The sequence below is a fragment of the Doryrhamphus excisus genome, linkage group LG9 (genome assembly GCF_037039965.1).
Source record: "Doryrhamphus excisus strain RoL-2023G ecotype Guam linkage group LG9, RoL_Dexc_Guam_v1.1, whole genome shotgun sequence".
In the NCBI taxonomy this organism is placed as follows: Eukaryota; Metazoa; Chordata; class Actinopteri; order Syngnathiformes; family Syngnathidae; genus Doryrhamphus; species Doryrhamphus excisus.
This window is the reverse complement of record NC_136365.1, coordinates 12,744,291-12,772,210: the sequence shown is the minus strand read 5'-3', so window position 1 is coordinate 12,772,210 and position 27,920 is coordinate 12,744,291. Positions and strand designations below refer to the sequence as shown.

General features: G+C 42.9%; 4 protein-coding genes and 1 long non-coding RNA gene across 5 annotated transcripts; all 5 read left to right on the top strand.

Annotated features, from left to right (window-relative positions):
• Positions 1-633: 633 nt before the first annotated feature.
• LOC131135914 (pancreatic secretory granule membrane major glycoprotein GP2) lies at positions 634-5,547 on the top strand. Its single transcript, XM_058082338.2, has 9 exons — positions 634-756; positions 872-964; positions 1,665-2,456; positions 2,793-3,341; positions 3,422-3,630; positions 3,881-4,032; positions 4,563-4,805; positions 4,871-5,030; positions 5,129-5,547. The coding sequence occupies exons 1-9, from the start codon at positions 639-641 to the stop codon at positions 5,237-5,239; spliced, it is 2,427 nt and encodes an 808-aa protein (XP_057938321.2). The 5' UTR covers positions 634-638; the 3' UTR covers positions 5,240-5,547.
• Positions 5,548-6,555: 1,008 nt separating this feature from the next.
• LOC144899775 (uncharacterized) lies at positions 6,556-9,627 on the top strand. The gene is made up of 3 exons (XR_013628061.1): positions 6,556-7,018; positions 7,968-8,138; positions 8,496-9,627. It is a non-coding gene; the product is annotated as an uncharacterized LOC144899775 (long non-coding RNA).
• Positions 9,628-13,980: 4,353 nt separating this feature from the next.
• LOC131135945 (guanine nucleotide-binding protein G(I)/G(S)/G(O) subunit gamma-10) lies at positions 13,981-17,026 on the top strand. The gene is made up of 3 exons (XM_058082377.2): positions 13,981-14,170; positions 14,490-14,616; positions 16,479-17,026. Exons 1-2 carry the CDS (start codon positions 14,081-14,083, stop codon positions 14,613-14,615), a joined length of 216 nt encoding a protein of 71 aa, XP_057938360.1. The 5' UTR covers positions 13,981-14,080; the 3' UTR covers position 14,616; positions 16,479-17,026.
• A 1,092-nt stretch (positions 17,027-18,118) lies between these two features.
• On the top strand, positions 18,119-22,955 carry LOC131135925 (afadin- and alpha-actinin-binding protein). Its single transcript, XM_078793415.1, has 12 exons — positions 18,119-18,645; positions 19,505-19,599; positions 19,655-19,723; positions 19,791-19,905; positions 19,967-20,045; positions 20,123-20,243; positions 20,883-21,036; positions 21,138-21,241; positions 21,357-21,518; positions 21,581-21,680; positions 21,968-22,130; positions 22,819-22,955. Exons 1-12 carry the CDS (start codon positions 18,594-18,596, stop codon positions 22,910-22,912), a joined length of 1,308 nt encoding a protein of 435 aa, XP_078649541.1. The 5' UTR covers positions 18,119-18,593; the 3' UTR covers positions 22,913-22,955.
• A 990-nt stretch (positions 22,956-23,945) lies between these two features.
• Positions 23,946-24,906, top strand: nanos3 (nanos homolog 3). The gene has a single exon (XM_058082367.2). It carries the CDS (start codon positions 23,989-23,991, stop codon positions 24,529-24,531), a length of 543 nt encoding a protein of 180 aa, XP_057938350.2. The 5' UTR covers positions 23,946-23,988; the 3' UTR covers positions 24,532-24,906.
• Positions 24,907-27,920: the final 3,014 nt, after the last annotated feature.

Genomic DNA, 27,920 nt, shown 5'->3' with positions numbered 1-27,920 from the left:
ACGTGTCTCTCCTGTGTTGGAATGGACACGTATGTGTTGTATACTGCATTTCTTTAATATCGCTTTTCATGATCAGGAAAAAAAATCCTTTACTGATATCAACCGATATATCGGGCCAATAATTATCTGACATCCCTAATAGTAATGCAATATTTCATTTATGTTATGTAAACATGTTATGTTTTACTGTTGAAAAAGTTGTGATCGAAATGCCAGTGGGAAAAAACTGAACACTCACACACGCACACACACACACACACCAAAAATCCCAGATTTTCCCTAATTTCTCAGAAAATGCCCCCCATTGTCAGAAACATCTACCCTATTTCCTTTAATGTCCAAAAAAGGTAGTTTACTGTCCATAATTTTTCCCGGTTTTCTGCAAGATGTCTCTTATTTATTGTCATAATCCCATATACGTATTTATAAATATCTTCATACAGTGTCTATACTGTATGTATGCCTTCAATTGTTACTTTATTGAACAAATGACACATTGGAGTGATTACGTTGAATTCATTGATTTCGTTTGATCCTCTGGAGCTGACTGGCCTTTGTTTGCTGGAGTATTATTTCCAGGAAATATTTCAATGGATATGTCACCTTTAAAGACAAGGAGTGCTGTCATGTCGACATTCATGTGCGTGATAAATGCTTGGCGTGACCATTTGCATCACAAACGTGCCCTATATAAACTCTGCCACTCTGTCTGGACTTCACATCGGGACCAGCTCCTGGACTGGGTGCCAAGTCAAGGTAGGGAGGTCGGCATCAGGGTCTGGTTTTAGGAAGAACACAGCAAAAGCATGATGCAATCCAGCGTAACGTTGATGTGATGGTTGGAGCTTCTAAAGTGCCTTTTTTTTCTCAGTTGAATTCTACTCTACCTACCTGTGCTCCAAGATGGGAATGCCCAGAGGGATGGTACTGCTTTTGCTCTTGCAGCTCATTTCAAGAGCATCTGGTATGTTTTTGACTCTCAGATATGCTATGACGGACCGTCGCTTTGACTTTCAACCAAACATTCTTGTCACTAACTCCGTAAGAAATAATACACAATATGGAGAAATCATTTCTGTCTGAGGTCATCAAAATGTACATCAGGTTAAGGTTCAATCAGTAGAATAAGTTTTCAGCACTGGTCTTGGTGAGACAAATGTATGATACAAGGAACCGTAAACTCAAATGACAAAAATTGTCATGTGGGGTCGCCAGTGCGGAATCGCTAATACATACACGGAAAATAAAGGTTGGGAGTTTTTCATCAACTTGAAATTTTTGCTTGCAATTTTAGGCCAGATTTTTCAAAGTTTTTAATGATAACTGACTGATATTTCATTTAATCAGTTTTATTAATTGTTGTGGTAAACAAACAAGACATAAACCCGGGCTCACACTTTATCCGTTCCGGGTCCGATCCAGTCTGGCTGACTACGGCAGACGCAGTGGCGAGGTCCTACAGAGTGCTCTGGCGTCTGAAAAAAAATGTCAGTCCCCAAAAGGATTCTTTCCGTCGGAGACTAAGCTGCACCACACGGAGCTAGTGTGAGCCCACTACAGGGATTTCAATTTTGCCAAATGTTTCCGGAGCCGCGACAGATTCAGTGTGAGCCTGCTTAAAACTACAAGCTGCATGAACAATGAACAATGATGTATTGTTTTAGGGTCAGTTGTTTCCAGCTGTGACGCGTGCCATGATGATGCAACATGCCAGGAGTCACAGGAAGGAGTGGACTCCTTCAGCAGATTGTCATGTGCCTGCAAAGATGGCTTAGTGGGTGATGGTGTCGCCTGTTACAACCCCTTCACCTGCAGCGACGGTTCATGCTGTAGCCAAGGTTATCAGTGGGCACCTGACAGCGGCTGTGTGGACGTTGATGAATGCGCCCTCCCCCACCCACCTTGCATGGCACCTTGGATTTGCCAGAACACACCTGGCTCCTATGAATGCCTGATCCCTGCTTCACTCTCCACATCCGCCATTTCTTCACCATCAGTGCAGTTCCGTTGTGGAGACACTATGTGCCCAGCAGGCATGGACTGCGTTGGGAATAACGAGACCAGCTGTGGCGACCCCTGTGACAGCTACACTGTCCTGCATGATGCGTGGCGTTCCACAAAAAAGGGATTTGTACCATCTGACGTAAAGTGTGACAAAAATGTGGAGTGGCAAGGCTGGTATCGTCTGTTCCTGGGAGAAAACAGTGCACGTATTCCAGAGGGATGTGTTCATGGATTCAAATGTGGAACCCATATTACCATGACACTAAATGAACCCCATCCCACTCAGTCCAATGGAATTGTAAGTCGCTCGATATGCAATACTTGGGGAAATGAGTGCTGCAGTGTCCACGCTTCAATACGCATCCACGTCAAGCAGTGCTCCAGAGCAGGTTCCAGCTATTACGTCTACAGACTGGTCAGGCCTTCTGTGTGTCATTACGCATACTGTGCAGGTATTGTTCTATCTGAGACACCGAAACAAATACATGACCAATCAACCTGGTTTATGCTTCTGTGTCGGCTCGCTCCTCCCCCTCCAAACCCGCCCACGCATCGTGTCATCCACCTAAACAAAAATCCTACATACATTTTTATGCAAATAATAACAGGTGGTTGATGTTATGTTAACTCAACTGTACACCCTCAACTCCAACACCCAACTTCAGGGTTGACAATGGCATCAAAGGGGAGGGGCTACATAGAAGCATAAGGCAGCCTTTATGATCACATGGCATCACATCACTCGTTGACACAAATATTAAACTTCTAAATATATTTTTTGTGCACAGAGGTACAAGAAACAGATTCTTTTACACCTGGACCGGAACAAACCTCAATGGCGACAACCGCTGCCCTGGAAACGACTGGAGCACCAACTCGTCCAAGAACAACGACTGGAGCTCCAAGTCGTCCAAGAACAACCACCGCCATGGAAACATCTGGAGCTCCAACTCGTCCAAGAACAACCAAGCAAACCATGGACACGACCCATCGCCACTCAACAACAACATCCCCCTCAGTAAACGAGGGCGAGGTCCGTCTTGCTAACGGAGGGAGCAGCTGTGCCGGAAGAGTGGAAATCTTCCACCGTGGACAGTGGGGAACAGTGTGTGACGATATCTGGGACCTGAAGCATGCTCGGGTGGTGTGTAGACAGTTGGGATGTGGCAGGGCCCTGTCGGCCCCACATAGTGCCCACTTTGGACCGGGCAGAGGACCCATTTGGTTGGACAATGTCCGATGCACAGGCAACGAATCGAAGCTCAGTGAGTGCGCGCACCAAGGGATCGGATCCCACAACTGTAACCACAATGAGGATGCCGGCGTGGTTTGTGAAGGTGAGTTTCAGGTATTTAATACTACTTGGACATATTACATAAAGGAAAGGAAATGAACGCCCCCATTATATTTTCTTTAGCGTCGGATTCTTCACTCAGGCCATCTCGCCTTATTTGTGGCTCGGACAAAATCCAAGTGGCCGTGGATTCAGTTGTTACAACAAACTCTGGTTATGACCCACTCACTGGCAACCTGGCGGTCCACAACTGTTCCTGGGTCAGGGTGCAAGGTGATATGGTGTGGTACGAAGCTGACACTCGGGCAAATGCCTGTGGAAACATGCTGACGGTAAAAACAACCTGAGCTCCTTGACACACAAGTACTGTTGGCATTTTGATTTCATGTCCGAGGCAAACAATAACATTGGACATTTAGTAGTAGTATTTCATATTTCTCCTGTCGGTGCCACGCATACTCATTTTTAAGATGTAAGGCTTGAAATTTGAATATTCCTCATAAACAGAAATCCACCATCATCAGTGAAGGCTGCATTTCAATGAAATGTAAATGTTTCATATGATGACTATTTGTCTTTCAGACCAACAGCACACATGCCATCTACTCCAACAGCTTATTCCTTTATCCAGCAAGCAACACTTCCTTCTCTGTCCCTGTGGGTCTTCCTTTCTCATGCGTCTATCCCCTAAACACAGACAGCAGACTGAATGTGGCCGTCAGACCATTCCTGGTGTGAGTACTACCTTCATAAGTGGTATTGATGGAATTTTTTCCACTTCTTGAATGGAAAAAGGAAGCTGGGAATACAGATTTAGCAGTTTCACCTGGATCACCTGCTTTGCAAGTCGTTTTTTGTCATGAATTTACTTACGTACTGAGAACAACACTCATCACACAGAAGCATTGCACTCCAAAAGTGTACCACAGAAATATTCACCACACATGTACCAATACGAGTATAAATGAAAAAATATAAAGGCATTGCATATGAGCAACACATTCATTGAGACGCTGCAATGATGTCAGCCTCTCTCTGGGTTTTCTGCACAAGGCTCCCTCTGGCGGACAGAGGCTGCATTGCAGCACCATCCATACAGTGTGTTGCTTGTCCTCCAATGAACTGCGTTATGGGTAGATGTTAAAATAGCTGCTGTTTGTTGTTTCCAACTCCTATTGCTACACGTAATGTATATTTCCTTGGTACCTTTTGAGTGTTAAGTCGCTGTGTGATGACTTTGTGTATATGTGTCTTTTATTGACAGGACGGAAGGGGCCGTTGTCGGCTCAGGTGGCAAAGCTAGAGCCGCCATGGTCCTGTTCCGGAATTCCGACTACACAGATCCTTATGGGGCAGGTGTGGTGGTCCTTCCAGTGGGCTCACCATTATATGTGGGGGTCTCTGTGGACAAGACAGATCCCAGTTTGGCAGTTGTCTTGGAGGACTGCTTCGCCTCTCACTCATCCAACCCTGATAATCCTGAACGATACTCCCTCATCCAGAACAAGTATGTCTATGCTCAGTTGGGGTGAATATGACAACAAGCTACCTGCTAACCATCGTCTTTACTAGATGTCCCACTGACCGCCAACAAGTGTCTGTGGTTGAGAGCGGCTCATCCCTCCGAGCTCGTTTCTCCGCCCTGTTCTTCCTTCTTCAGGGAGAATACCGAGATGTTTACCTCCACTGCGGCCTCAGCCTGTGTGACCGCAGGAGGTACTCTTGCATTCCGGTGAGTCGCGTACTGCATTCTGTTAGATGAATAACAATGTTATGTCTGTCATTGGTGCGCTTGGTTGTAATGTTATCTTGTCGTTTGCCACCGTGTAGTCCTGCTCAAGGAGAGCACAACGCTCCGTGTCAAAGTCTACTCCAATCATGCCACTCACCGTTGGACCAATCACTTGGAAGTATGTCTCTCAGGAAGGCAGTGGTTTTTAAACCTTTCTGAGGTTTAAACCTTTCCTAAGTTGTCATCCCCCCAACCTCACACGGCTGTTAACCTTTACAACAACATAAAAAGTGTGACAAAATGTCATTTTTAAATAAATGACCCAAATAAAGAAAAACATAACTTTCATGTCATCTTTATTAATCTGAGCCACGGATCGATTATGTGTGGACAAAATGTAAATAACAACAAATATCTTCCAGTAATTCAGTAATATCCAGTAAAAATCCAGTAATAATGTACATAACATTAGTATTACTTTCGCTAATTAATGGTATCAAAGTTGATGGATGATTAAACAAACACAAAATAATAATAAAAGCATTCAAGATGAAAACGTTCTGCTTGTTTGCCTTTATTTCTATGAAAATACACTTTTAGACAGAGTACTGGAGGGAAAAAACATGACTAATGGATGCATCCATTAGAAAAGCCTAACAATGTATTTTTGATCCTCTAAACCAGAGGTCTAAAAGCCATGGCCTGTGAAATTAGCTTGTCTTACCATGAGCAATCACTGAAGAACACAAAAACCCAAACTCTGGATGGACTGGTGTCCTCTGTTGTTTTTTATTCTAAAAATATCATTCAAGTCAAAATATTAAGAGAATAACTTTGTAAAAAAAAGTTATAACTGTACAAGAAAAACGTATAATTGATATAAAATCATGACTGTTCATCGTCAGAATCACCATGTTGCCATTGGACGGAGGGAAGCCTATGACAAAGTCCAGTGACACATGGGACCACAGTGAGAACAGTGAGCAGAAAGCCGGAGCGCTTGCCTCAAGTGGCGCGGTGGTGACTTGGGGCACCGAGGCTGGCTGTGGAGTGGCGGCGGAGAGCTGCAGGGCCGACAGTAGCAAAAGGGCTACTGGAAAAACAGGGCGAGAGGCACAAAAACAGAAAACAACGAAGGAACAAAAAACACCGAGATAAAAGCCAGACAGCGAGGGGACAAACAATGGAGGCTGTGCAACAGGCAGACAAGGAACATGGAGGTTACTTGACGGACAATCTGGCGTTTTGCAGGTGGAAGCAAGGGATCTTATGTCATCCCAAGCTAAATTGGGTTCAAGTGTGCAGGAGGAGAGCGTCTGCTGCCACTTAGGGTGCACTAAAGACAAGAGGCAGCAGGCGGCAGCAGAGCGACACAGATCATGACATACGTATGTATATCACATATGATCATATATAGTGCTATAAAACATTGTAAATATTGAATGAGTGCTCAAAAAGTAAGCCATTTAGCTCATTTATGATTTGAATTTGATAAGAGAACACTGTAACAAATGGCTGTAAAAATACAGGGTATTTTGAACAGTAGTGTACCGTTCTCCATTAATACAGTTGAATACTGTAAATTCAAACGCCTCTGAGCAACAAAATATTAACAGCAAGCTTCTGTAAAATCTTACGGTACAAAGCCGTATTAATTTTGTTTTTTTACAGCAAGCTACCATAATCTTACGGTACAATACAGTATTTATTTTCTTTTCAGTTAACTTTAAATAAAGACTTGGTCTAGGGTCTGTTCAATCCTATTCATCTGAGCAAAATTACAAATTAAATACAATTTAAAAACCCTGTTGTTTTATTTTGAGATCGAGGGAACAATAACTAGAAAACGAAGAATTAGTTTTCACACGGACTCTTAAACTGAAAGCACCAAACTGGACGGAGCACTTGAGGAGGCGCCACCAACTGCTTTCTCCCCTTCTCGCTCAACTGCGCGGCGCATCATCATTATCCATCCTGCACCCCAGAATGTAAATATATCTTGCTGAAGTCAGAATAATGCTATTATGTGATTTTGTGATGGATTAACATTTTATTAAGGGAAGCTTTTTTTTGTGTGTGCCTAAAACGTTTAATCAACATTAGCGCCGCAAGCTAGCGTAACGCTACTAGCTAATTTAGCAAAGCTGTGTGGACAAAGGTTTAGCTTTTTGGGGGGGTTACTTAAAACAGTTACTTAACTTAACCATTACTTACATTTGATTTGCTGGCTACAATGCTCTATTTGACCAGTTCACTCTTTTAAAGAAAACAGTTTAGGGAGAGGCTTGTTTGAGGCAGGTGTGCATTATTGTAATATATGTAGCTAACAGTTAACAAGTTTACTTTTTTTCTTGAGTGTATTTTAAAGATTGTGTGTAGTTGAGATCATTCTGTTGTGAAAACATGATAACTTCCTATATATGTGGTAAAACTTGCAGGAACACATTTGCATATGCCAGGCACATGCGGACTCATAGTTGTCTGCCCAATGCGTCTTTCAAGTGTGGTTTCCCTGAATGCACAAGAACTTTTTCAAAGTTTTCAGCCTTTCGCTCTCACTCTCATCGCCATAAATATGTAAAGAACGTAACTAAACTGGATAATGCAGGAGATTTAACCTGTCATGTTAGTAACCTGTCATAGTATAAAGTGTGATGATATCCGGGGTCTTCTCTTGCACCTAACAAGTCATATAACTGATTGCAAAACTGTCTCATGCCCTTTTAGACATTGTGACAAAACATTTACAGTTAAGTCAACGTTCACATCACATGTGTCCAGAAAGCATAAACTAATGCCACACAAACATGAAGTTGCACAAAATATACTGTTAAATAAAACAGTATGTATGTATAAGAGGTGGCCTTTTCTGTGAACTTCTTATCCTCATATAGGGCCCATATTTGTTTTCCATTAAAATTTATTTGTTTACATCAGTTGCTGGTGATGGAGTCACATTGGGCCATTGGATGATCAGCGTCGAAAGCCAGTGTGTGAAGACGCCCAAAAATCCTTCATCACAGGGCTTGCTGCAGTTTTTGCAACCTTCTATGTGTTCAACCTGCAGTACCAAGAAGAAGCGGCAAGGACACTGGAGTTTGTTCAAAGGTAAATTTTCTGTTTGAAAAGAGTGTTACCCCTCTTTCCAGCTCTATTCAGGAATATTAAATTGTCATTTATTAAAAGCCATGCTTGTAAATTAACTTTTACTGTTACAGTTGTTGCACCTATCTCCCAACATCAAAGCGGTGGCATGTGGTCGTGCTGGTAAAAGAAAGAAAGAAAACAGAAAATACCAGATTGAAATCAATATCTCCTTACATCTGATTTAAACTGCCATCTGTCTCATGTGGAATAAATAGACCCTTGTACAGTTAGTAAACAATGAGAAAGCTGCACATGCATGCAAATGATCTTTACTTATCGCACCTAATATCTTATGTGCTATCTATTATTTCATTTTAGGCGCCTCATTGGTATCAATCCCGAGAGGGGAAGCAAGACCGGCCAGGGGAAGGTGCTGTCCAAGAAGACAGGGAATCTGGTCCACAAAAAGGCAACAACAGTCATGTGGCCACACTCCTAAAAAATTTGATGGACTTTGAGTGGGGCTTTATTTAATAAGTATAGCTCAGTCCATCTCTCGGTGAGAACCTGTTGTGTGTGTATGTTTTGTTGTTATTGTTTGTTGTGTAATGAAGTTACACAACAGTTACGTGAAGTTACGTGTACATAGTTTTTTTTTTTTGCCATCTCTTGGCATAGTTACAGTGTTACTAATTAACAGTGTTTTGTATGGATTTTATGGATACTGAAAATGTTCAGACTGAAGGGCAGACCCAAGACACGGTGGAGATTACGCCTCGCAGCTGGCCTGAGAACGTCTCAGGACAGTCTGGGTTTCCTTAGTTGGACTGTTTTAGTTGGACAGATAACCAAAAGAAAATGGATGGATGAATGAAAACTAGGAACTAATTTTATGATTCTATATATTTTATTGACAGGACGGAAGGTACCAAAGCCAGAGCCGCCATACAGAATTCTCTTAGACGAATAACAATGTGTAGTCCTGCACAAGGAGAGCACAATGCTCCGTCTCAACGTTGAGTCCAATCTAGCCACTAACCATTGGACCAATCACTTGGAAGTATCCATCTCTCAAAGGCAGTGGTTTTTAAACCTCTGACATGCTCTCTTTGAAGGAAGACAACTTGTGATCTTCCCAACCGACACCACTGTTGATCTATTGATCTACTTTGTCATTTTTGTGAATTGGTTTTGGGCCATATCAGAATTGCAATCACTGTACTAAAGTAGCAGGGTACAGTATGTGTAAAGTGTAAATAACAGGGATAAGATAGTAGAGTCATGCTATTGGAGTGAAAAGTTGAATGAGGGACAAACTTTATATTTTAAACTCAGAGATACAGATTAAGAAATGATGACAGGCATACAGTATACAGTATTGTACTTATATAATATGCAGTTAAACATCATCATGTCTTACCAAAGCAAATTCCTGCTGGAAACTTATGAGTGAATCAACATGTAAGACAGTGCCCTCTGCTGGGTTGATAGCTGCAGTGCTCTTTTCCTAAACCACGTTTTATTGATGTTCCTATTAAATAAAACTTTAATTACTAATTGTATGTCGGAATTGGCAGATATTTTTAAGCGACTACATTGGAGCAAGAGATCTGAATTATGTCAAATAACCCTTGCAGCATTTGCACTGGTCGGCGAGAGGCAACAGTGCGTGGATTGCAGGTTTTGTCAGTAAGTCAAGTGTTTGCAAGACAAACATGGCATGGGAACAGGCTGGAATGCTTTGCATCTACAACATTTGTTGTACAAATGTCAGGTACTGTACTTCCACACATGCACACATAGACGTGCAGACAATGTAAACACCTGTCCTTTACCATGCCCACAATTACATAAACATAGAAGTGTGGCCTATGGGAACAGACTCTGTGCTACAGGACCAGTTCAAGCACACAGACTGGAGTATGTTTGTAACCTCAGCAACCACTCACTGCCATACTGACATCGAGCGCTACGCTTCCTCTGTAATGGACCATATCTCTGCCACCATTGACGGCGTCACCACAGAGAAACGGATCACCATGTACCCCAATCAGCGGCCCTGGATGAACAAGGATGTCCGTCTACTGCTGAAGGCCCGCAACATCGCCTTCAGATCTGGAGACGCACAAGCCTACAGTACAGCAAGGGCTAACCTGAAACGGGGCATCAAGCAGGCGAAGCACTGCTACAAGCTGAGGGTTGAGGAGCACTTCTCCAACTCCAACCCCCGACGCCTGTGGCAAGGCATCCGAGTCATCACAGACCATAAACCCACCAAACCCTCCCCCCCTCCCTCTGACACATCCTTCCCTCCCTCTGACACATCCTTCCTAGATGAGCTCAACAACTTCTATGCTCGCTTTGAGAAGGACAACCACACATCTGCAATAAAGGCAAAATGGACAGCTGATCACCAACCACTAACAGTTTCCACTCCTGATGTTGAAGCAGTGTTGCGCAAGATCAACGGACACAAAGCTGCAGGACCTGATGGCATCCCTGGTTGTGTTCTCAGAGCATGTGCTGGTGAGCTGACGGGGGTCATGACGGACTTATTTCCTTGGCCCAGGCCATTGTCCCAACCTGCTTTAAAACCACTACCATCGTGCCAATACCAAAACACTCCGCCCCAACGTGCCTAAATGACTACCGTCCAGTGGCGCTCGCCCCCATCATCTCCAAGTGCTTGGAGCAACTAGTCCTGGCGCATCTCAAATCCTACCTACCCCCCACCCTGGACCCCCATCAATTTGCCTACCGTAAGAACAGGAGTACAGAGGAGGCCGTCTCCACAGCACTGCACTCTGTCCTCTCACACTTGGACAATAAGGATACATATGCCAGAATGCTCTTCATAGACTTCAGCTCAGCATTCAATACAGTCATCCCCTCCAAGCTAGTAGCCAAACTCACAGACCTGGGCATCACAGCTCCTGTCTGCAACTGGTTACTGGACTTTCTGACCAACAGGCCGCAACATGTTCGGCTGGATCACCACTGCTCCTCCACCCTCACCATAAACACCGGAGTACCACAAGGCTGTGTGTTAAGCCCATTCCTCTACTCTGTCTTCACCCACGACTGCAAACCCAAACATGGCTCCAATGCCATCATTAAGTTTGCAGACGACACTACAGTGATTGGCCTCATCAACAACAACGATGAGTCTGCCTATAGGAAGGAGGTGGACTGCCTGGCTGCGTGGTGCGAGGACAACAACTTACTACTCAACACAACAAAAACAAAAGAACTCATTGTGGACTTCAGGAAGAATTCTACCATGCATCCACCAATCTACATCAACGATGAGACAGTGGAGCATGTGGCCAGCTTCAAATTCTTGGGGATCCATATCTCACAGGACCTCTCCTGGACTACCAACTGCTCCAGCCTGGTCAAGAAGGCTCACCAGCGCCTCTTCTTCTTGAGGACCCTGTAGAAGAACCACTTCTCTTCAGACATCCTGGTGAACTTTTACAGATGCACAATCGAGAGCATCCTAACCAGTTGCATCACAGCCTGGTTTGGGAACTGCTCTGTCGCGGACCGGAAGGCATTGCCAAGAGTAGTGAAATCTGCCCAACGCATTGCCAGAGCCCCACTTCCTGGCATCGGGGACATCTACAGGAAGCGTTGTCTCACGAGGGCATCACAAATTGCTAAGGACTCATACCACCCACCGCACAGACCGTTTGCCCTCCTACCCTCAGGGAGGCACTATAGGATCTTACGAACAAGAACTACCAGGTTCAGGAACAGCTTTTTTCCCAACAGCTGTCTCCTTGTTGAACTCTGCCCCCCATTGCCCACTCCTTCCACAGCTTACATCCCCCCGCTGATCTATGCCCCCTCCCCCCAATCACTTCATTGCACTACTTCATTGCACTATTGTACATATTACTGTTATATCTTGAGCATTCATAGATCATACTGTTTATAATTTATATAATCTGCAATAGCCATAATCTAGTCACTTCATTGCAATACTGTACATATTATATATTGTCACATCCATACTGTGCATACTGTTTATAATCTGTACAATCTGCAATAGCCATATTATAGTCATTTATATCCCTGTACATATCCTCACTGTATTATAGTCATAGCCTGTTATAGTTTGTACATAGATCTGTCCATTTTTCTACATTTACTTACTACTAAGGTACTTATAAAATTGCACTTCTGGTTGGATGCTAACTGCATTTTGTTGCCCTGTACCAGTGACATGAGCAATAACAATAAAGTTGAATCTAATCTAATAATGAACCTTTTTGGCGAAGAGAGCCATGAAGGCCAGATATTTTAAAATGTGTATCTGTGAGAGCCATACACATTTTTTTTAAACATTGAATGCAATAAAATGTGTGCATTTTTATGTAAGACCACCAGTTTGAGATAATGGGCTCTAATTACGTAGACCAGGCACACTACCCCACGCCAATGGGGTGTGGCCAGCACACTTTCGTGAGCAGCGCAGTGTCTAATAATAAATCAAATACTTGTTGCCATTAATAGAACCTCTGCTCCTGCATAGTTTTGCACCGTACTCCGTAGACGTATTTCATTCTTTTGGCCATCTTCGTCAGAAGGCTTGGTTCTGCAGCTTTAGCTATTTGACTAAAGGAGGAAAGTTTACATTTACATGTTTTTTTGACATCTCAATGACCCAGGTAGACTACAGCATTACCCAGTAATAATCAAGTTTTGGTGTTTGACCTGGAAAATATCATCAGGAAAGATAGATATGTTTGGCCGTATTGCAGCAGAATATAGATGAACAAATTAAAATGCATAAGAAAGTTGTTGATTTTGAATATTATTTTTAACAGTCATTTCTGTGATGGTTTACTTTAAAATGTTAGCAAAAATACATTTTTATTGTGGTAAGAAATGCTTGAGAGCCAGATACAGTCATCAAAAGAGCCTTACCTGGCTCCCGAGCCAGAGGTTCCCTACCTCTGATGTATATGATACTACATAAACATCTTCTGTCTGTTCTCATACACACATGATATCAAACAGTCAATGATGTGAGGATCTGAGGAACCTCATTATTGGCCGCCCGCATGGAAATGCAAAAGAGACCACTAAGCACTGAGCACTTCTTGGACGCAGGTGGACTAGACAATAGTAGTTTTTGCTTATTTTACTCTGTTGACCTTTTTTTCTACTGTATGCAACAAAATTGAATAATTGCATTATTTTGTTGTTTTAATCATTCTCATTCCATACATTTTCTATACCGCTTATCCTCACTAGGGTCACGGTTATGCTGGAACCTACCCCGGCTGTCTTCGGGCGAGAGGTGGGGTACACCCTGGACTGGTCACCAGCTAATCACGGGGCAAATATATTCATTCACATTGATACCTATGGACGATTAGGATGCTAGGAACCTAGCATGCATGTTTTTTGGAATGTGGGGGGAAACCACGCACGGAGAGAACCAAACTCCACACGTAGATGCCTGAGCGGAGAATCGAAACCAGATCTCCTAGCTGCGAGGCCTGCATGCTAACCACTTGTTCACCGTGCGACCCATCATTCACATTTTTTTAACTTACCCTTGTTTGGTCCTGTTTATAATCACAATCAACAAATTAAAGACGAAATGACCAAATAATTCCACGATCTTGAAAAAAATCCAGTAAAAAGCATAAGTATGAGTATCGGCACCGGCAGCACTTCCCCAGTATTTACTTTGGATCACCAAAATATTTACCAAAATTGGCTGTATCGCTCATACCGAGCACGCACTCTGAATTCTGGAGTAGGTTCAGAAGAGTAGATCGCCACATCATAAACCAACCAGAATGGGTTGGAGTCCAGAGTAGGCGGGACTATACAACACTCACTGTTCCCATTGGAAGAAGGGGTTTCGAGCGTTTGGGACCAATTTCCTCTCTGTGGTGGACGTGTACACCAAGCAGCTCTAACTTTTCTTGGCGAGGGCCGTCGTCATGTCGAATAACAACGCCAGCAACAACTTAATCATCGCCCAGAGGGCCGTCAAGCAGCTGCGGTTAGAGGCCAGTATCCGTCGGATCAAGGTGCCAACGTCTAACACATCAAATTGCGGAGATAATCTAGTGTTAGTTTAGTGATCATGCATAAGAGACCAACACCGTACTGCATGGCGAAGATAAATGTTTTTTGTCTCCCTTAATTAATGTTCCACTTTGTGGCCTCCTTTTAAGTGTTAGTGTGTGTGGCAAAGTTGTAGAAATTTGATGCGACGAACACACTTGCTACTCGTTGCTGGTCACGTGGACGCAGAGAAAAGCAGTTTGGTTGACGCACAACAAAAGTCATGATTGTCTGTGGAGGTTTCTCTGCAAGTTACACGAAGTCCAAACGTTGCCTCTGCAGGTGTCCCAGTCTGCTGCCGAGCTGAGGAATTTCTGTCTCCAAAATGCCTCAAAAGACCCTCTCCTGGTGGGTGTCCCCTCCAGCGATAATCCCTTCAGACCACCAAAATCCTGTTCCCTCTTCTGAGGTAGGCTGGGGAACTCCGCTGTGATAGATCTTATAGTACTGCATTGATTGCAGTATTTATTACTGCACCATGCACACACTGACATTCAATATAAGTTCATTCACCACTGTATGATGCTGGACTATCAGGTGTTGTTATTGTCATATTTTGGGTATAGTATAAGATACATGTATTTATTGATGTAATAAGTTTATTTTATTTTTTTACCAAGTTATTTATGTAAGTTTAATATGTATTATTTCATCATAATTCCATTTGAATATGATTAGGAGTTTATTGAATAATTTATTTAATGGTAGTTCCCTTTCCCCATCTTTACTGCACAATGGCAGCACACCTCGCTAGCTAAAGCCAGGCTGAGAGGAGATGTCCCGCACACGTCCTCCTCCTCCTTGCCCATTGCCTCGCCTTATTAGTCCGCTTGTAGATGCTAGTAGAAGGATTATGAAGTGCTTGAAATCACTTTCTTCAATAAAACGGGTTACGCAGTCACACCAAAAGAATATAGTAATAGTATAGTAATAACAGTAAATGGGAGCGAGAAGGCAGCTATTGTTTGCTGATCTTCCTTTTGCTGTGTTTGTTGATTTTGTTTTGATCGTGTTTGCTGATCATCTTCTAGCCCCGGGGTGGGCAAACTTTTTGACTCGCGGGCCGCATTGATATGACAAAATTTACGGGGGGGCAGACTATATATTTTACACGTAACAGTCCACCTGGTATTATTGTATCTGTAAAATTGTCATGCAATCTGCTATTATTATTTATCATTTTATATTTATATTTAAATATTTTAAAAATAATAAAATATTATAATAATTACAATAAAATTACAATAATAATTATATTATTATTATGTAAAATATGCAAATATAACAATAATATTATATATAATTAATATAATAATTAGCATTAATATAATAATTATAATAATCATAATAGTTCTAATAATAATTATAATAATCTAATAATAATAATAATTATTATTATTATTATTATTATTATTATGTGCTTGTGTCCCTTTTTTCAGGAGCACTTTGTAAACAACAGACCATGTCAAAAAACGAAATTGATAAAACCATCAAAAGGTTGGCTCAGGCCATGATGCCAGGTTGTATGTTGAGTTTAAATGAAATACTTTGGAAAGATTGGGCGGGCCGTATTCAAACACTTGGCGGGCCGGATGTGGCCCCCGGGCCGTAGTTTGCCCACCCCTGTTCTAGCCGCTTTTGTTGATATGGTTGTGGTTGCTGATACTCTTGGCGACGTTTGCTGACATTCTTGTAGCTACATTTGCTATGTTGCTATGATCTTGCTATGTTCTCTGATAATTTTTTGCCTATGTTTGCTGATATTTTTCTATCTATGCCATTTGCTGTTTGATGATACAATATTGGCTACACTTGCTGATTTTCTTCTGGCTAGGTTTGCTGATACTCTTTTGGCTATGTTTGCTGATATTCTTCTAATGATGTGGTTTGCTGATGTTTGTCTGGCTACGTTTGCTGATATTGTTTTAGCTTCATTTGCTGATATTTATATTCTGATGGCCATGTTTGCTGATGCTTACATTTGCTGATATTCTTCTAGCTATAATGCTAATTCTCTCAACATTGGCTGTGTTGCTTATATTCTTCTACATTCACTGACAACATTAAAGCACAGGCGTGGCTCACTGATAGGAAATGGCCGCAGCTGGTACACAGTAAGCTTTCCGATACGTGGATTTCCCTGGCATCCCCACCCCTACCGATATGGGTGAAAGAGTAAAAACATTCATGGTTAGGATATACACACCAGCTATATGAGTTGAAGTATGGACTTTCATTATGGGTTACTTTCTACTTGTTTTCCTTACTCAGGCCAGCAGCAGCCATGAAGAATCTGCATTTCTGCAATGAAGGCTGTCTTCATTCTGACTTGACTCTGTAGATCTGCCATCTCTCTCCTGGACCACACGACTCTTAGTTTTTCAGGAGGACGTCTGTTTGCCAACACAAACCAAATAGTCACGAAAGCACCCTTGTGTTGTTCATATTCAGAGTTTCTTGATTTGCTAACATTATAAAATGTGTAGACTGCAGCGGAGGAAAAGAAACCCTCTTCCACGAGAAACATACTGACAAACAATTGGACTTGTGACCAGAGTATTTATGAAGTGTGTTTTCATATATTTTATTTGGAGCCATTCTACCAAATGGTACAGACCTGGATGGAAGTTACTCTCTTTAAAGCACACAATGCCTTACAATGATTTTCCATCACTTTGCTCAACTCGGCTATTTTGAAAATGCTTGTACATCTTCACCGTTTTAGGTCATGCAATGAAATATTTTACTGCCTTTATTTTCTTTATCTTTGCTACTGACAACAATCTTTTTAGAAATTAAATGTCTCTTTCATACACTTTGAGCATTATAAAATACTCATCTCTGATACAACTCTTGATCTTATTAGAAAGTACAGGTTGTCAGTGCTTTTTTTAAACATGATTTACTCCGACTCTACTTTAGGGTGACACCGTCAGAGGTATTCATTTGTTATAGTACTATTTGATGTTGAGAACGTGACTGTGTCATACTGTTGATTTAATATCACCTCTGTTGGTATTGAAAATATTATTTCTTTTTTTTTGCAACAGATTATACTGGCTCTAATTACTTTGTGTCCACTGAGAGTCACTTACTGCAAAATGTAAGACATGGGAGCCGTTCTTCACTTTTTGTCAAAGCAGCTATTTGGTAACTAATCCACACACAGCAGTAACGAAATGGCCTCCTTTGGCCATGATAACAGAAATACTGCAAACATGCTTACCTTCAGGAATAGAGCAGAACTTCAATGAAAAATAATGTGTGTTAATTCACAGATAACTTACACAAGCTTACAGAAACAGTTGATGATTTTGTTGCTGTTCATTTTGGTACATTGTACATAAATGCCAAGCTGAATCTTCCTTCAGCAAAGTCGTCTGGAGATGTTTACCATAAGACGTGCAATTTCCCACCAACACGCGAGGGGCAGTGTTTTCCCGAGGGCAAACGCAACGCTCTTGACTGCTCTTGACTACTTATGTAGCTACGGTGTAATAAACAATGGTGACTGAAGCGACATTCACATAAAATTAACCTATAATGTAAGTATTCATATTTGCGAACTAGTTCGCTCTGTAACCTTCCCTGTTGTTTCTGTTTTGGTGGGCTATTTGATATTTCCGCAAGCAGGCATAACCGGAAGTGATGTAAAGAAAAACCGACCAATCACAGCTTCGCGGTGCGCGTGGCCGTTCAGGCTGTGCAGTACGTGTATACATTGCGTGTTGCTGTAATGCAGTACAAGCACGGTAGTTCAACATAGGCAAGTTAGACATAGACTCCCTTTATTGTCATTGCACAAAAACACAGTAGTGAAATTGCCAACGAAATATCGTTGCCTGGCTCCCATATAACAACAGACACAAAAGAAGATAAGTAAGTTATACGTGGTATCTTTCACTTTTCATTGTGGCCCTAGAAATGTTCATGTTTATTCTTAGAATTAAAAACGAGATGCTCACAGCATTTTGTACACCGTTGATATACATACAGTATTGTTTAGTTGTACTACCAGTCTTACTACTAGTAGTATAAAAACTAGTATCGTACATATGGCATATATATGATGCTAGTGTAATTACATGAAGACTAACACCTAACTCCATTTGTGTCGGGTGTGTCTTTATATCTAAAAAGTTGACAGTTTTACTTCGATATAAGAGGTAGCAATTTGTGGGTTTCGCCATCGGAGCGCTGGCTGTAAATGAACATAATTGCTAACACCTGGAAGGCCCCGCCCACACTGCTCAGGTAAAGCCACACAGCTGAAGTGATACCTTTTCACTGTTCTAATGGCTGCGTTTTCAGAATTCATCATGAACTATTGAATTCATAGTTTATGATGAAACATGACTAACTTGCTTACTACAACGTGACCTCCAGATGGCATTGAGATTTTCCCAGATGGGGGCTGGAAAGCAGCAGGAGTTTTCAGGTAATGCAGCTCTCCCAACAGGCACAATGACCCCTAATTCACTAATTCACTCCCAGCAGTTTTTCCAAAGACATCCCCTCCAGTGCCAGCCACATCTTTCAAGGCACACACACTATTGTGTCCTATGGCTATCTAAACATAGAACCACCAACAGAAACACTAGATGCCCGTCTTTCAACAAGAAAAAGACTTCTCGACATTTTACCATTCTTTAGTAATCAGCTGTAGTGAGTGTCAGGAATATGGCAGTTCCTGACTGAAAAGGGAGAACATTTCTTCCCATTTCAGACATAACTTTCACTTTTGTGACAGCGGAAATATCTAAACAACTATAGCAACATAAACACAAAAAGGCTAATTAACTATTTAAAATGTTGACATTCTGAACTGAACTACATGGGTACGATTGTTAGAACGCTAACCTGCACTCTACATGAAATGGGCCTGCCCAGGCTTATCAAATGCACTGCTGCTACCTAGTGGCGGTTCTTATGGCCTGAGATTGCTGCAACAGTGACATCAATTAGTGGGAGTTGCCTCCCTTGCGAAAAAGCTATAAAATATGTTTAAATCCGTTGTTGGGATCGGGTTTATAAAAACCACTTGGTATTTATAAGAAAATTCACAAGTCACCAACTTATCAAGCATGACTGCATATATAGTGTGCAAGCTTTGTGTTTTAGTATCAATATTCCTGGTGTCTGCACTTTTAGGCCAATGCTGGGCCTCTCCCATGTTGTTGTTCTGCTCACGTGTGCACGTATAAAAAGGCTAAGACATAAATGCCGTAGCCCTATAATAACGTCCATGGTAATGTGGTATTGGAAAGTCACTTCTGTCATGAATCGTCCTTTTTCAGACGCCCACCTACCGAGCAACGCAAGCCCCTTAAGTCAAATCTTTCATCAAAGCATTTCTTCGTCAGAGTACCATTACCAAGCCGACTCCCTTCGAGTGAGTACAAGTACAACGCAGGAAGTAGATGGATGGCTAAAGTCTCGTCTTGCAGGAACAACTGAAAGAGATGGATGAGCATGTGGTCAGACTTCAGGACATGCTCAAGTGCGAACGCACCAAAGTAAGACGCATCTTTTGTGGACGGCTTCCCACCTGGCCGCTGACTCTGCTGGTATTGGCCTGGCCAGACCGCCCATTTGCAGCTGAGGTGGAATCAGCAGGAAGCGGAGCTCAAACGCAGAGAGCAGCAGAGCCACAGGATGAAGGAGCGGCTGACTGACAGACACAAGGAGAGAGGCCACTGTGAGATGATCAGTCAGATCGCTGTGGCAGATATCACATCACCATTCCGTTCTCTCCGCAGCCATTGAGGTGTTAAACTTTCCACTGGGGGGCGGAGGCAAGAGGGCGAAGCCAGTGAAGTCGTCCTGGTCTACTGCCAAGTGAAGTTGCTCGGATCGTCTTACACGGTAAAGTCCAAAAGCTCCAATTTATACTAATGGAAGAAACCATTGGTTAGGCAGGAGGAAGCAGCGCTGCGTTTGATGCTGGACCGCAGAGAAGCAGAGCTGCGGGAGGCCATGAAGCTGCGGCACAGCATCACCACCTTACTTCACACCCTCAGAGTGGACATGGAGCAGGTGAGCAAATGAGAAGCATCCAGCACAGCCAGATCATGGTCATATCCGCATCCACACAACTAAAACACGCATTGGGAAGCTCCTAGCAATGGAAAGCAGCAGCGGTAACAGGAAATATGCACAGATGGACTGTTTACACACACAGTCATATCTCGTTTATCATGGTTCATTGCTTGCAGACCCTACCACGGTTGGTGAATTACCAGGACTGGGATGCAAAACATTTTTACCACTTCCACACTGAATGGGAGGATAACTTTTTGACAATTTCCATCATTTCTATTTATAAATCGTTATGTGTTGGTGTTTACTATTTGACTTGAACTGATGGACAGAGCAGTATCATTCTATGTACTTAACAGGCTGTACTGTACTGTACTATTCAAGGCCATCATAAACCTGAAACCATGTGCAGGCCAAAGGATCTGTTAAAAACTGAATCAGCTTTTTTTGACTCTAAGCGGGGTTGCTTGTAACCGTTAGTTTGGTTGGTGTGTGAACACCGGAATACTTGATGGGTTTTTGGCAATAATATTCAAATGTAATGAAAACCAAGAAACTGCTATACCACCTCAATGTTCCTCCTCTTATGAAGGCATAATATTACCATATTCCAAGTCATCCTTTTTGTGTTTTTAGACATTGTCAAACTTTCAGGATGCTGAGGGTGAATTCCCAAATGATGACAAAAGCTTAACTCAAGCTGAAGCGGCGCTCGGTGATCACGTGACCGGCGGTGTGGTTGAAAGGTGGAAGCGGGTGCAGAGAAAGCTGGCTGAACTGCGAAGCGAGGGTGGCGACATTGAACACATCCTTGACTCGATGAGAGAGCAGATCAAGTTGATCCCTCCTGACTCTACCAACCCTCTGGTTGTCTTCTCGGCTCGGGCGCAGGCCACACGGATTTTGGGACTGACCACGACAAACTCCTGTCTCAGCTGCATGCGGAACTGAAAGAGAGCCAAGACCTTGTCAGACTACAACAGCAAATGCTGCAGGTATTTTGGATGGGCAAATCAATTAGTGGTGGATTTTCATGGTTCTCTGGTAGGTCTGCTGTAATCTAGTCTCTATAGTCCAGTGACAACATGGTGGTTTTTGTCCGCTCTGCAGGACAGTCTTGTGTCTCACCTTCCCTCTGAGTTGGCCGACTCTTACTACTTAGAGGAGTGGGAGCGTCTCAAAGTGCGCCGGGCGGAGCTCGAACATCAGAAGCGGACTTTCGAGAGGGAGAGGCAGTCCTTCACAGACGCCGCCATACGCTTAAGTCGTGAAGTGAGTTGAAAGTGTGATCAAAAGTTTGGATTTGTCTCTCACTACTCTTGTTGTGTCGACAGCGTCTTGACTTTGAGCAACAGAAGGGGTCTCTCTTGAAGCAGCTCTATTTATGTGGCACTCAGGAAGTACATGGAAACAAACATGATTGCACGCTTCACAGTGAGTACTTCTCAGATGAAACCGTTCATTTTGTAAGCAATGGTGCAAACCCTCTGGTCTGGTCTGTTTCCATCCATTCCACTTGCTAAGGTACTCCCCGTACAACCATCTAGCCACATGCAAAGCATGACATGCACAATTTTGGCATCATATTTGTATCACAGGTTTGGATGACATCCAGTTTTTAGCCTCATCAGCATCAGAATACCGCACCTATTAACGGGGTTGGGCCATTCAACCTTCTCGGAGCACACTGTGGTCAAAATCCCTTGTATTTGGTTTCTCAGGTTTGGGGAGTCCCGGCTTATCCGGATGTGTGCCCATTTCTCCATCTTCTACCAAGTCCAGCCCTGAGGGCTGCCATCTTGTTTCAGGCCTCCATCGTAGAAGACTTGCAACAGCCAGCACCCCTCAGCTCTACGCTGCCCTCGGGCTGTCATGCCCATGCAGGTAGCACCTTTCATTGGATGGCTACATGTATTGCGTGCAAGTAGAAACACCAACAGCGTATTAAAAAAGGCATGGTGCATCAATGCAGTGAAACCTGCTTAAGTGGCCCAGCCTGCATGGTTATTACTTAAACGTTCCACTCACGTCCATTTTGACATAACATTTATGTGCCAAAATTGTCTGCTTTCGATGCCAAGTCCTATTATGACATAAAAAGTGGAAATTATGAGATAAAACGTAATAATTTTGAGATGGGAAAGTCAGAATTATAAGAGAATAGTCCAAATTAAAAGAAACCAATTGTGAGATGCAAAGTCAAAATTGACGTAAAAAGTCCCAATTATGAGATGAAAAGTCTAAATTACGAGAGAAGTCATATATTTGAGAGAGCTTCAAATTACTTATGAGAAAGTGGCGCTGCCTTCACAGAAGGCTTGGTCACATGGCATTCTCATCTCATCATTTCAACTTGGACTTTCTCCTAATTGACATGTTTTCTCTCCAATTATGACTTGGAATTGGGATGTTTTCTGTCAGAGAACAAACAGAAGTGGACGTGCAAGCAATGGCCAGTTTCCGTTTCGGTTATGTCGACATCAGCCGCTCCGTAGTAAGAACTGGTAGCATGATGGCTGATCAGTAGGGAGAGTAGGACCGTACGCTGAGTGTCAAATTTGTGGCGTTACAGTGCCCAAGATGGAGAAAAGCAATCAGAGGGATGTGAAGATGGGATGGCAACGATGAACGCAAGTCAAGCTACACTTCTGGACTGCTCATTTTAAAAGCTGACTTTATATATTCATAATAAAATGTTACTTTCACTATGTATTTTTTGTGTTAGTCGTTTTGTCCTTCTTCCACACTTCAGTCGTTCAGTCGCCCTTCGTTTAGTTCAGAAACCATGAGAGTTCAAGATCATTCCATGTGGATCTCTTCCTGGGCTTTCCACTTCCTGTTCTGGGATCTGAGATCCAGCTTTTTAGTTTGCATCTCACCCAATGACAGCTGAGACAGGCTCCAGCAGACCCGCGGCCGACGGGCACCCCTATTTTTATTTTACCATTTTATTGTGCCGCTTATCCTCACGAGGGTAGCTGGAGCCTATCCCAGCTGTCTTCGGGTGAGAGTCCAGGTCCACAGTGGACTGGTGGCCAGCCAATCACAGGGCACACATAGACAAACAACCATTCCCACCCACATTCATACCTATGGACAATTTGGTGTGGCCAGTTATGTTTATGCATGTTTTTGGAATGGGGGAGGTACCCGGAGAAAAGCCACGCATGCATGGGGAGAAAATGCAAACTCCACACAGAGATGGGAGGCCTGTGCATCTACGCGGCGCAGCCTCTACCATTTATTATTGTATGAAATGTTTCAGCTAAATAAAGAAAAGGTAACCAAAACTGCTCAATAATAAACGCAGATAACATTTTTGTGAAAATGAAAAGGAGAACTGAACATCGTTTCGTCGCGGTGGTACCAACACGATACCGATGGCGCTCTTGGTATGTAAATTTTAGCTATGGCAGGACCCGCCCACCCCTAGTAATTATTGGTTGCTTTTTAAGTAGGCGGAGGAAAAACACGTGGTCAGAGATTGTGCCCAATTGGAGGACACTTTTGAAGGAAGCAAGTGCGCGCGTCTTGCGCGTGTTCTTGTTGTTGCTCCTCACCCACACTTCTTGTCCCCAATTAACAATCAAAGACTTGGGCGCCGTGCAGTCCCGGTTTTATTTGTTCTTTTTTTAAAGGCTTGTTTGCTAAAACAAGTGAAACAGTTTAGACCATGTACGTTGTCCGACTAGTCACTAGACAAACACTTGGACACGAAGTTACACTGAAGGACACCTCTCAAATGGAACCGGACGGCGCAACGTTCCAGCCCTGGAGGGACTACTTGGGCTTGTCGGATGCAGTTCGAAAGATCGTGAGTCGGAACCCGTCAACTCCGGCTCCTTTAGAGCAGCCGATTCCTTCACAACTGGGCTCTTTCGTTGCGTCTTTTCCTCGGCTGCACGTCAACGCTCTCCCGGAAAAAAGCGAGCGTCAGACGAACTGTGTAGCAGATGATCCGACCCAATGCACAAAACAGTTCCTCCGTCATGCACCAGGTGGCAATCTGCTGGATGCTCCCGCAGAAAGAGGGCTGAAAAGCCGGAAGAAGCATCTGAAGACGCCCGAGAGCATGATGTGCAGTTTCTGCAAACGTAACGGGGAGTGCGAGTTGGTCTACAAGTCTCATTGGCTGAAGGACCTCTCGGGAGATGTTGTGTGTCCGTACCTGCGGCAGTACGTGTGCCCTCTGTGCGGCGCTACAGGACCGAAAGCCCACACTAAGCGCTTCTGTCCGAAGGTGGACAAGGCGTACTGCTCCGTTTACACCAAGACCAGACGCTGAACTTGTGGTCTCCTTGCTTGGTTTTCCATGCATGCTGTGTGCATTTTCTTTGTGATGGGGTTCAAGCTTTATTTGGTTTGTGCGTGTAATTTGCTGTGTTATATTATTATTATTCCAACCAAGCCAATGTGATAGACTAGCAGGTCAATAAGCCACCGCCTCGTGCAATCATCTAGAATGGATCATTAATTTGATATCATTTGTGGTGTCCTTTCACTAGCGTGCATGTCTTAAAAACAACCAGTTGGAAGTTTTCTAGCGTGTGTGCTGTATGGATATAATTGTTATAAATATCTATGCTGTACATAGTATGTTTGTGTGTGTCGGTCCTAAATGTACAAACAAATACACAGCGAAGCATAAAATACAACCAATGGGAACAATACAAATTAGAAAGGTCCCACATTTATTTCAACATGAAAACATAACATGAAACAACAACATGGGTCTGAATGCTAACATGTAATGCACTGAAAAACATTTGGAGTGACATTTACTTGAGAAAAGCTAGGTAACAATTTGAACGCACAATTCCTAAGTAACATTTACTTTGGAAATATTCAAGTAAAATTACTTGGCAGCGAGGATCTTTTTTTTTTTTTAAGAAATACTCTAACTGGAGATTTACTGTCTTAGACACAAAAGGTACTCTCTTAGCTAGTAAATTTTTACTCAAAACTACCTTTGAATCTACTTAAAAATCAATATAAATATACTCTCTTTTAAGGATTGTTGAACTAGTTTTCCCTTACTTCATTTGGAGCAATTTATAAGTAATATTTACATGAGTTAAGCTACCACCAACACCGCTATTCTCATAAGATTGTGTTTTTTTTAAGATGGCCTTCTTTGAATTAAATGAAATTATCTTAACATATCTTCTACAAAACATTCTTTCAAAGCAGAACACCTTTAGTATATTTGTAGTAAAGGTGTATTTGCTTCCAGCAGTGATGTGTGGTTAGAAATACCATAAGAAAACATAAATCATTGGAGATTTGTTTTACATTCACAATTATGCAAATAATTACAATTAAAAGACACAGTAAAATGTTCTCCAAATAGGTATGAATGTGGGTGGGAATGGTTGATTGTCTATATGTGCCCTGTGATTGGCTGGCCACCAGTCCAGGGTGTACACCGCCTCTTGCCGGAAGTTAGCTGGGATAGGCTCCAGCATACCCCAACCCTTGTGAGGATAAGCGACATAGAAAATGGATGAATGAATAACTAAACCATGTTGGTGTCATTCAACAGTTGTACTGTGATCTTACCTTGTCTCAGCTGTTGAGACCCAATTTTTGAGCGTCAACATCCTTCAATATTCTGTGAAATTATTTTAATTATGGCAACAATACAAAATCTAAAATCCTCACAATGGTTTCTGATTGCGTGCACTTTGTCTAACCTACAAAGCTGCTTGACAATATTTGTTTTTTTTGTTAAACAAAACACTCAAAATCAACTTAGTTTTTAATACAAATATTTATTAATCTGTGTCTTGAAACCTAACCTTAACATAACTTATGGGTACATGTTTTTTTCCCTATCTTTATTCCTCACTGTTTTCAGACAGATATTGTTGAGGAACTCAACAACTGCAGCGTTGTCCTGGTGAAGAACCCAGCTGGTACCACACAGACCAGGACCCTCGGTCATGAGGGCAACCTCTGACGACCCCGCACCACCCGAAGCTCCAGTGTTCAGGTTACATTTTCCCCCTTAGAATGTCCCATGTTTGATCCTTCCTGGCAAAGTGTAAACGGGCAGTTTTGTGGCGTTGAAGGAGAGGAGAGGAGGTCTTTGGATTTGGTGTTTGTTTTTTGAAAGCCTTTTCCCACAGATGGCGTCTGATGGTTATTGTACTGCGGTCGGCACCGCTAAGAGCCTTCATTTGGGTCCAGGACCGTGTCCTGTAGAATGAATGTCTTAGTGCTGTCTTACTGGCGTGCTGCCAGAGGCCTTGCTGATGCAGCCCCACCATCCCACCACATTCAAGACGACAGAGCTTCTCAGCTTTAGCCACCAGGAGGGCCTGACCGTGTCAATGCCCGACAGAAAATGAGTATTTGGAGCCGATTTGGGCTTTTATAGCCTGTGGTCTTAAACTTTTGATCAGTGGAAAAACACTTTATAATTTTTTTTTTAAACAACAAGTTGAAGATGTTTGCCCTTGCCTTTGCATATTGTAGCTCTCCTTAAAACCTCACTAAGGTCCAAATGTATAAAATGCATATTCTAGCCAGTTTCCAACTGTTTTTAAGACTTTGATGAGGTCTGTACTGTCACAGTTCCGTTCCTGCCTTCTGGTCTGCCTCTCCTTGTTTTCCAGATGTCCTGGAGCGGGCTGGAGGCGGGAGGACTGGGCACACCTGAAGCCCATCCAATCTACTGCCTATTTAAGGCCGCCGCTTGCAGCGACAGTCGCTGGTTCCTCGCTTCGTATCCTGCTACCCAAAGGGAACTTCGGTCTACCCAGCACTCCCTAGCCATCCAGCCAGCCTCCTGTTATTCTGTTAAGTGATTTATGTTTGCTGAGCCCTGTGGCGAGAGTTTTGTTTTTTTTGTGCCCTTCCTCGCCACCACCTTGTGTTTGCCCCCTGGGCCGTTTATTTATTGGACTTTGCTTATTAAAAGACTCTAACTGCATCTCCTGTTGGCCTTCCTCTGCGTCTGGGGCCCAACCCACGACACCGCGTGACATGTACAAGCACCCACCCATGTGTGCCACACGTTTATTTATGCTTCTCTACCACTCAAAAGTGTGGAGACACTTACCTATGCTGTTAAATGTCAAAGTGTCTACAATCTTTTGACTACTAGTAGTAATTAGGGGTCTTAGGCAAAGTATTGTAGCCCGTATATTTTGACTTTATTCCCACAATATGACACTTTTGCCAGTGTAATTTTCAAAAGACTCAATTCTTTTGTGTGTTTCTCAGCTTTAAAAAACTTTTCTTTAATATTTCAACTCTGTTGCCAATAAAATTAATTCAATACACCCTGGACTGGTGGCCAGCCAATCACAGGGCACATATAGACAAACAACCATTCCCACGCACATTCATACCAATAGACAATTTGGAGTGGCGCAATAACCACTCTATACCGTGCAGCCCGCCAATACATTCATTCATTCATTCATTTTCTACCGGTGCTGGAGCCCATCCCAGCTGTCTTTGGGCGAGAGGCGGGGTACACCCCGGACTGGTCGCCAGCACATATAGACAAACAACCATTCACACTCACATTCATACCTATGGACAATTTGGAGTCGCCAATTAACCTAGCATGTTTTTGGAATGTGGGAGGAAACCGGAGTACCCGGAGAAAATCCACGCATGCACGGGGAGAACATGCAAACTCCACACAGAGATGGCCGAGGGTGG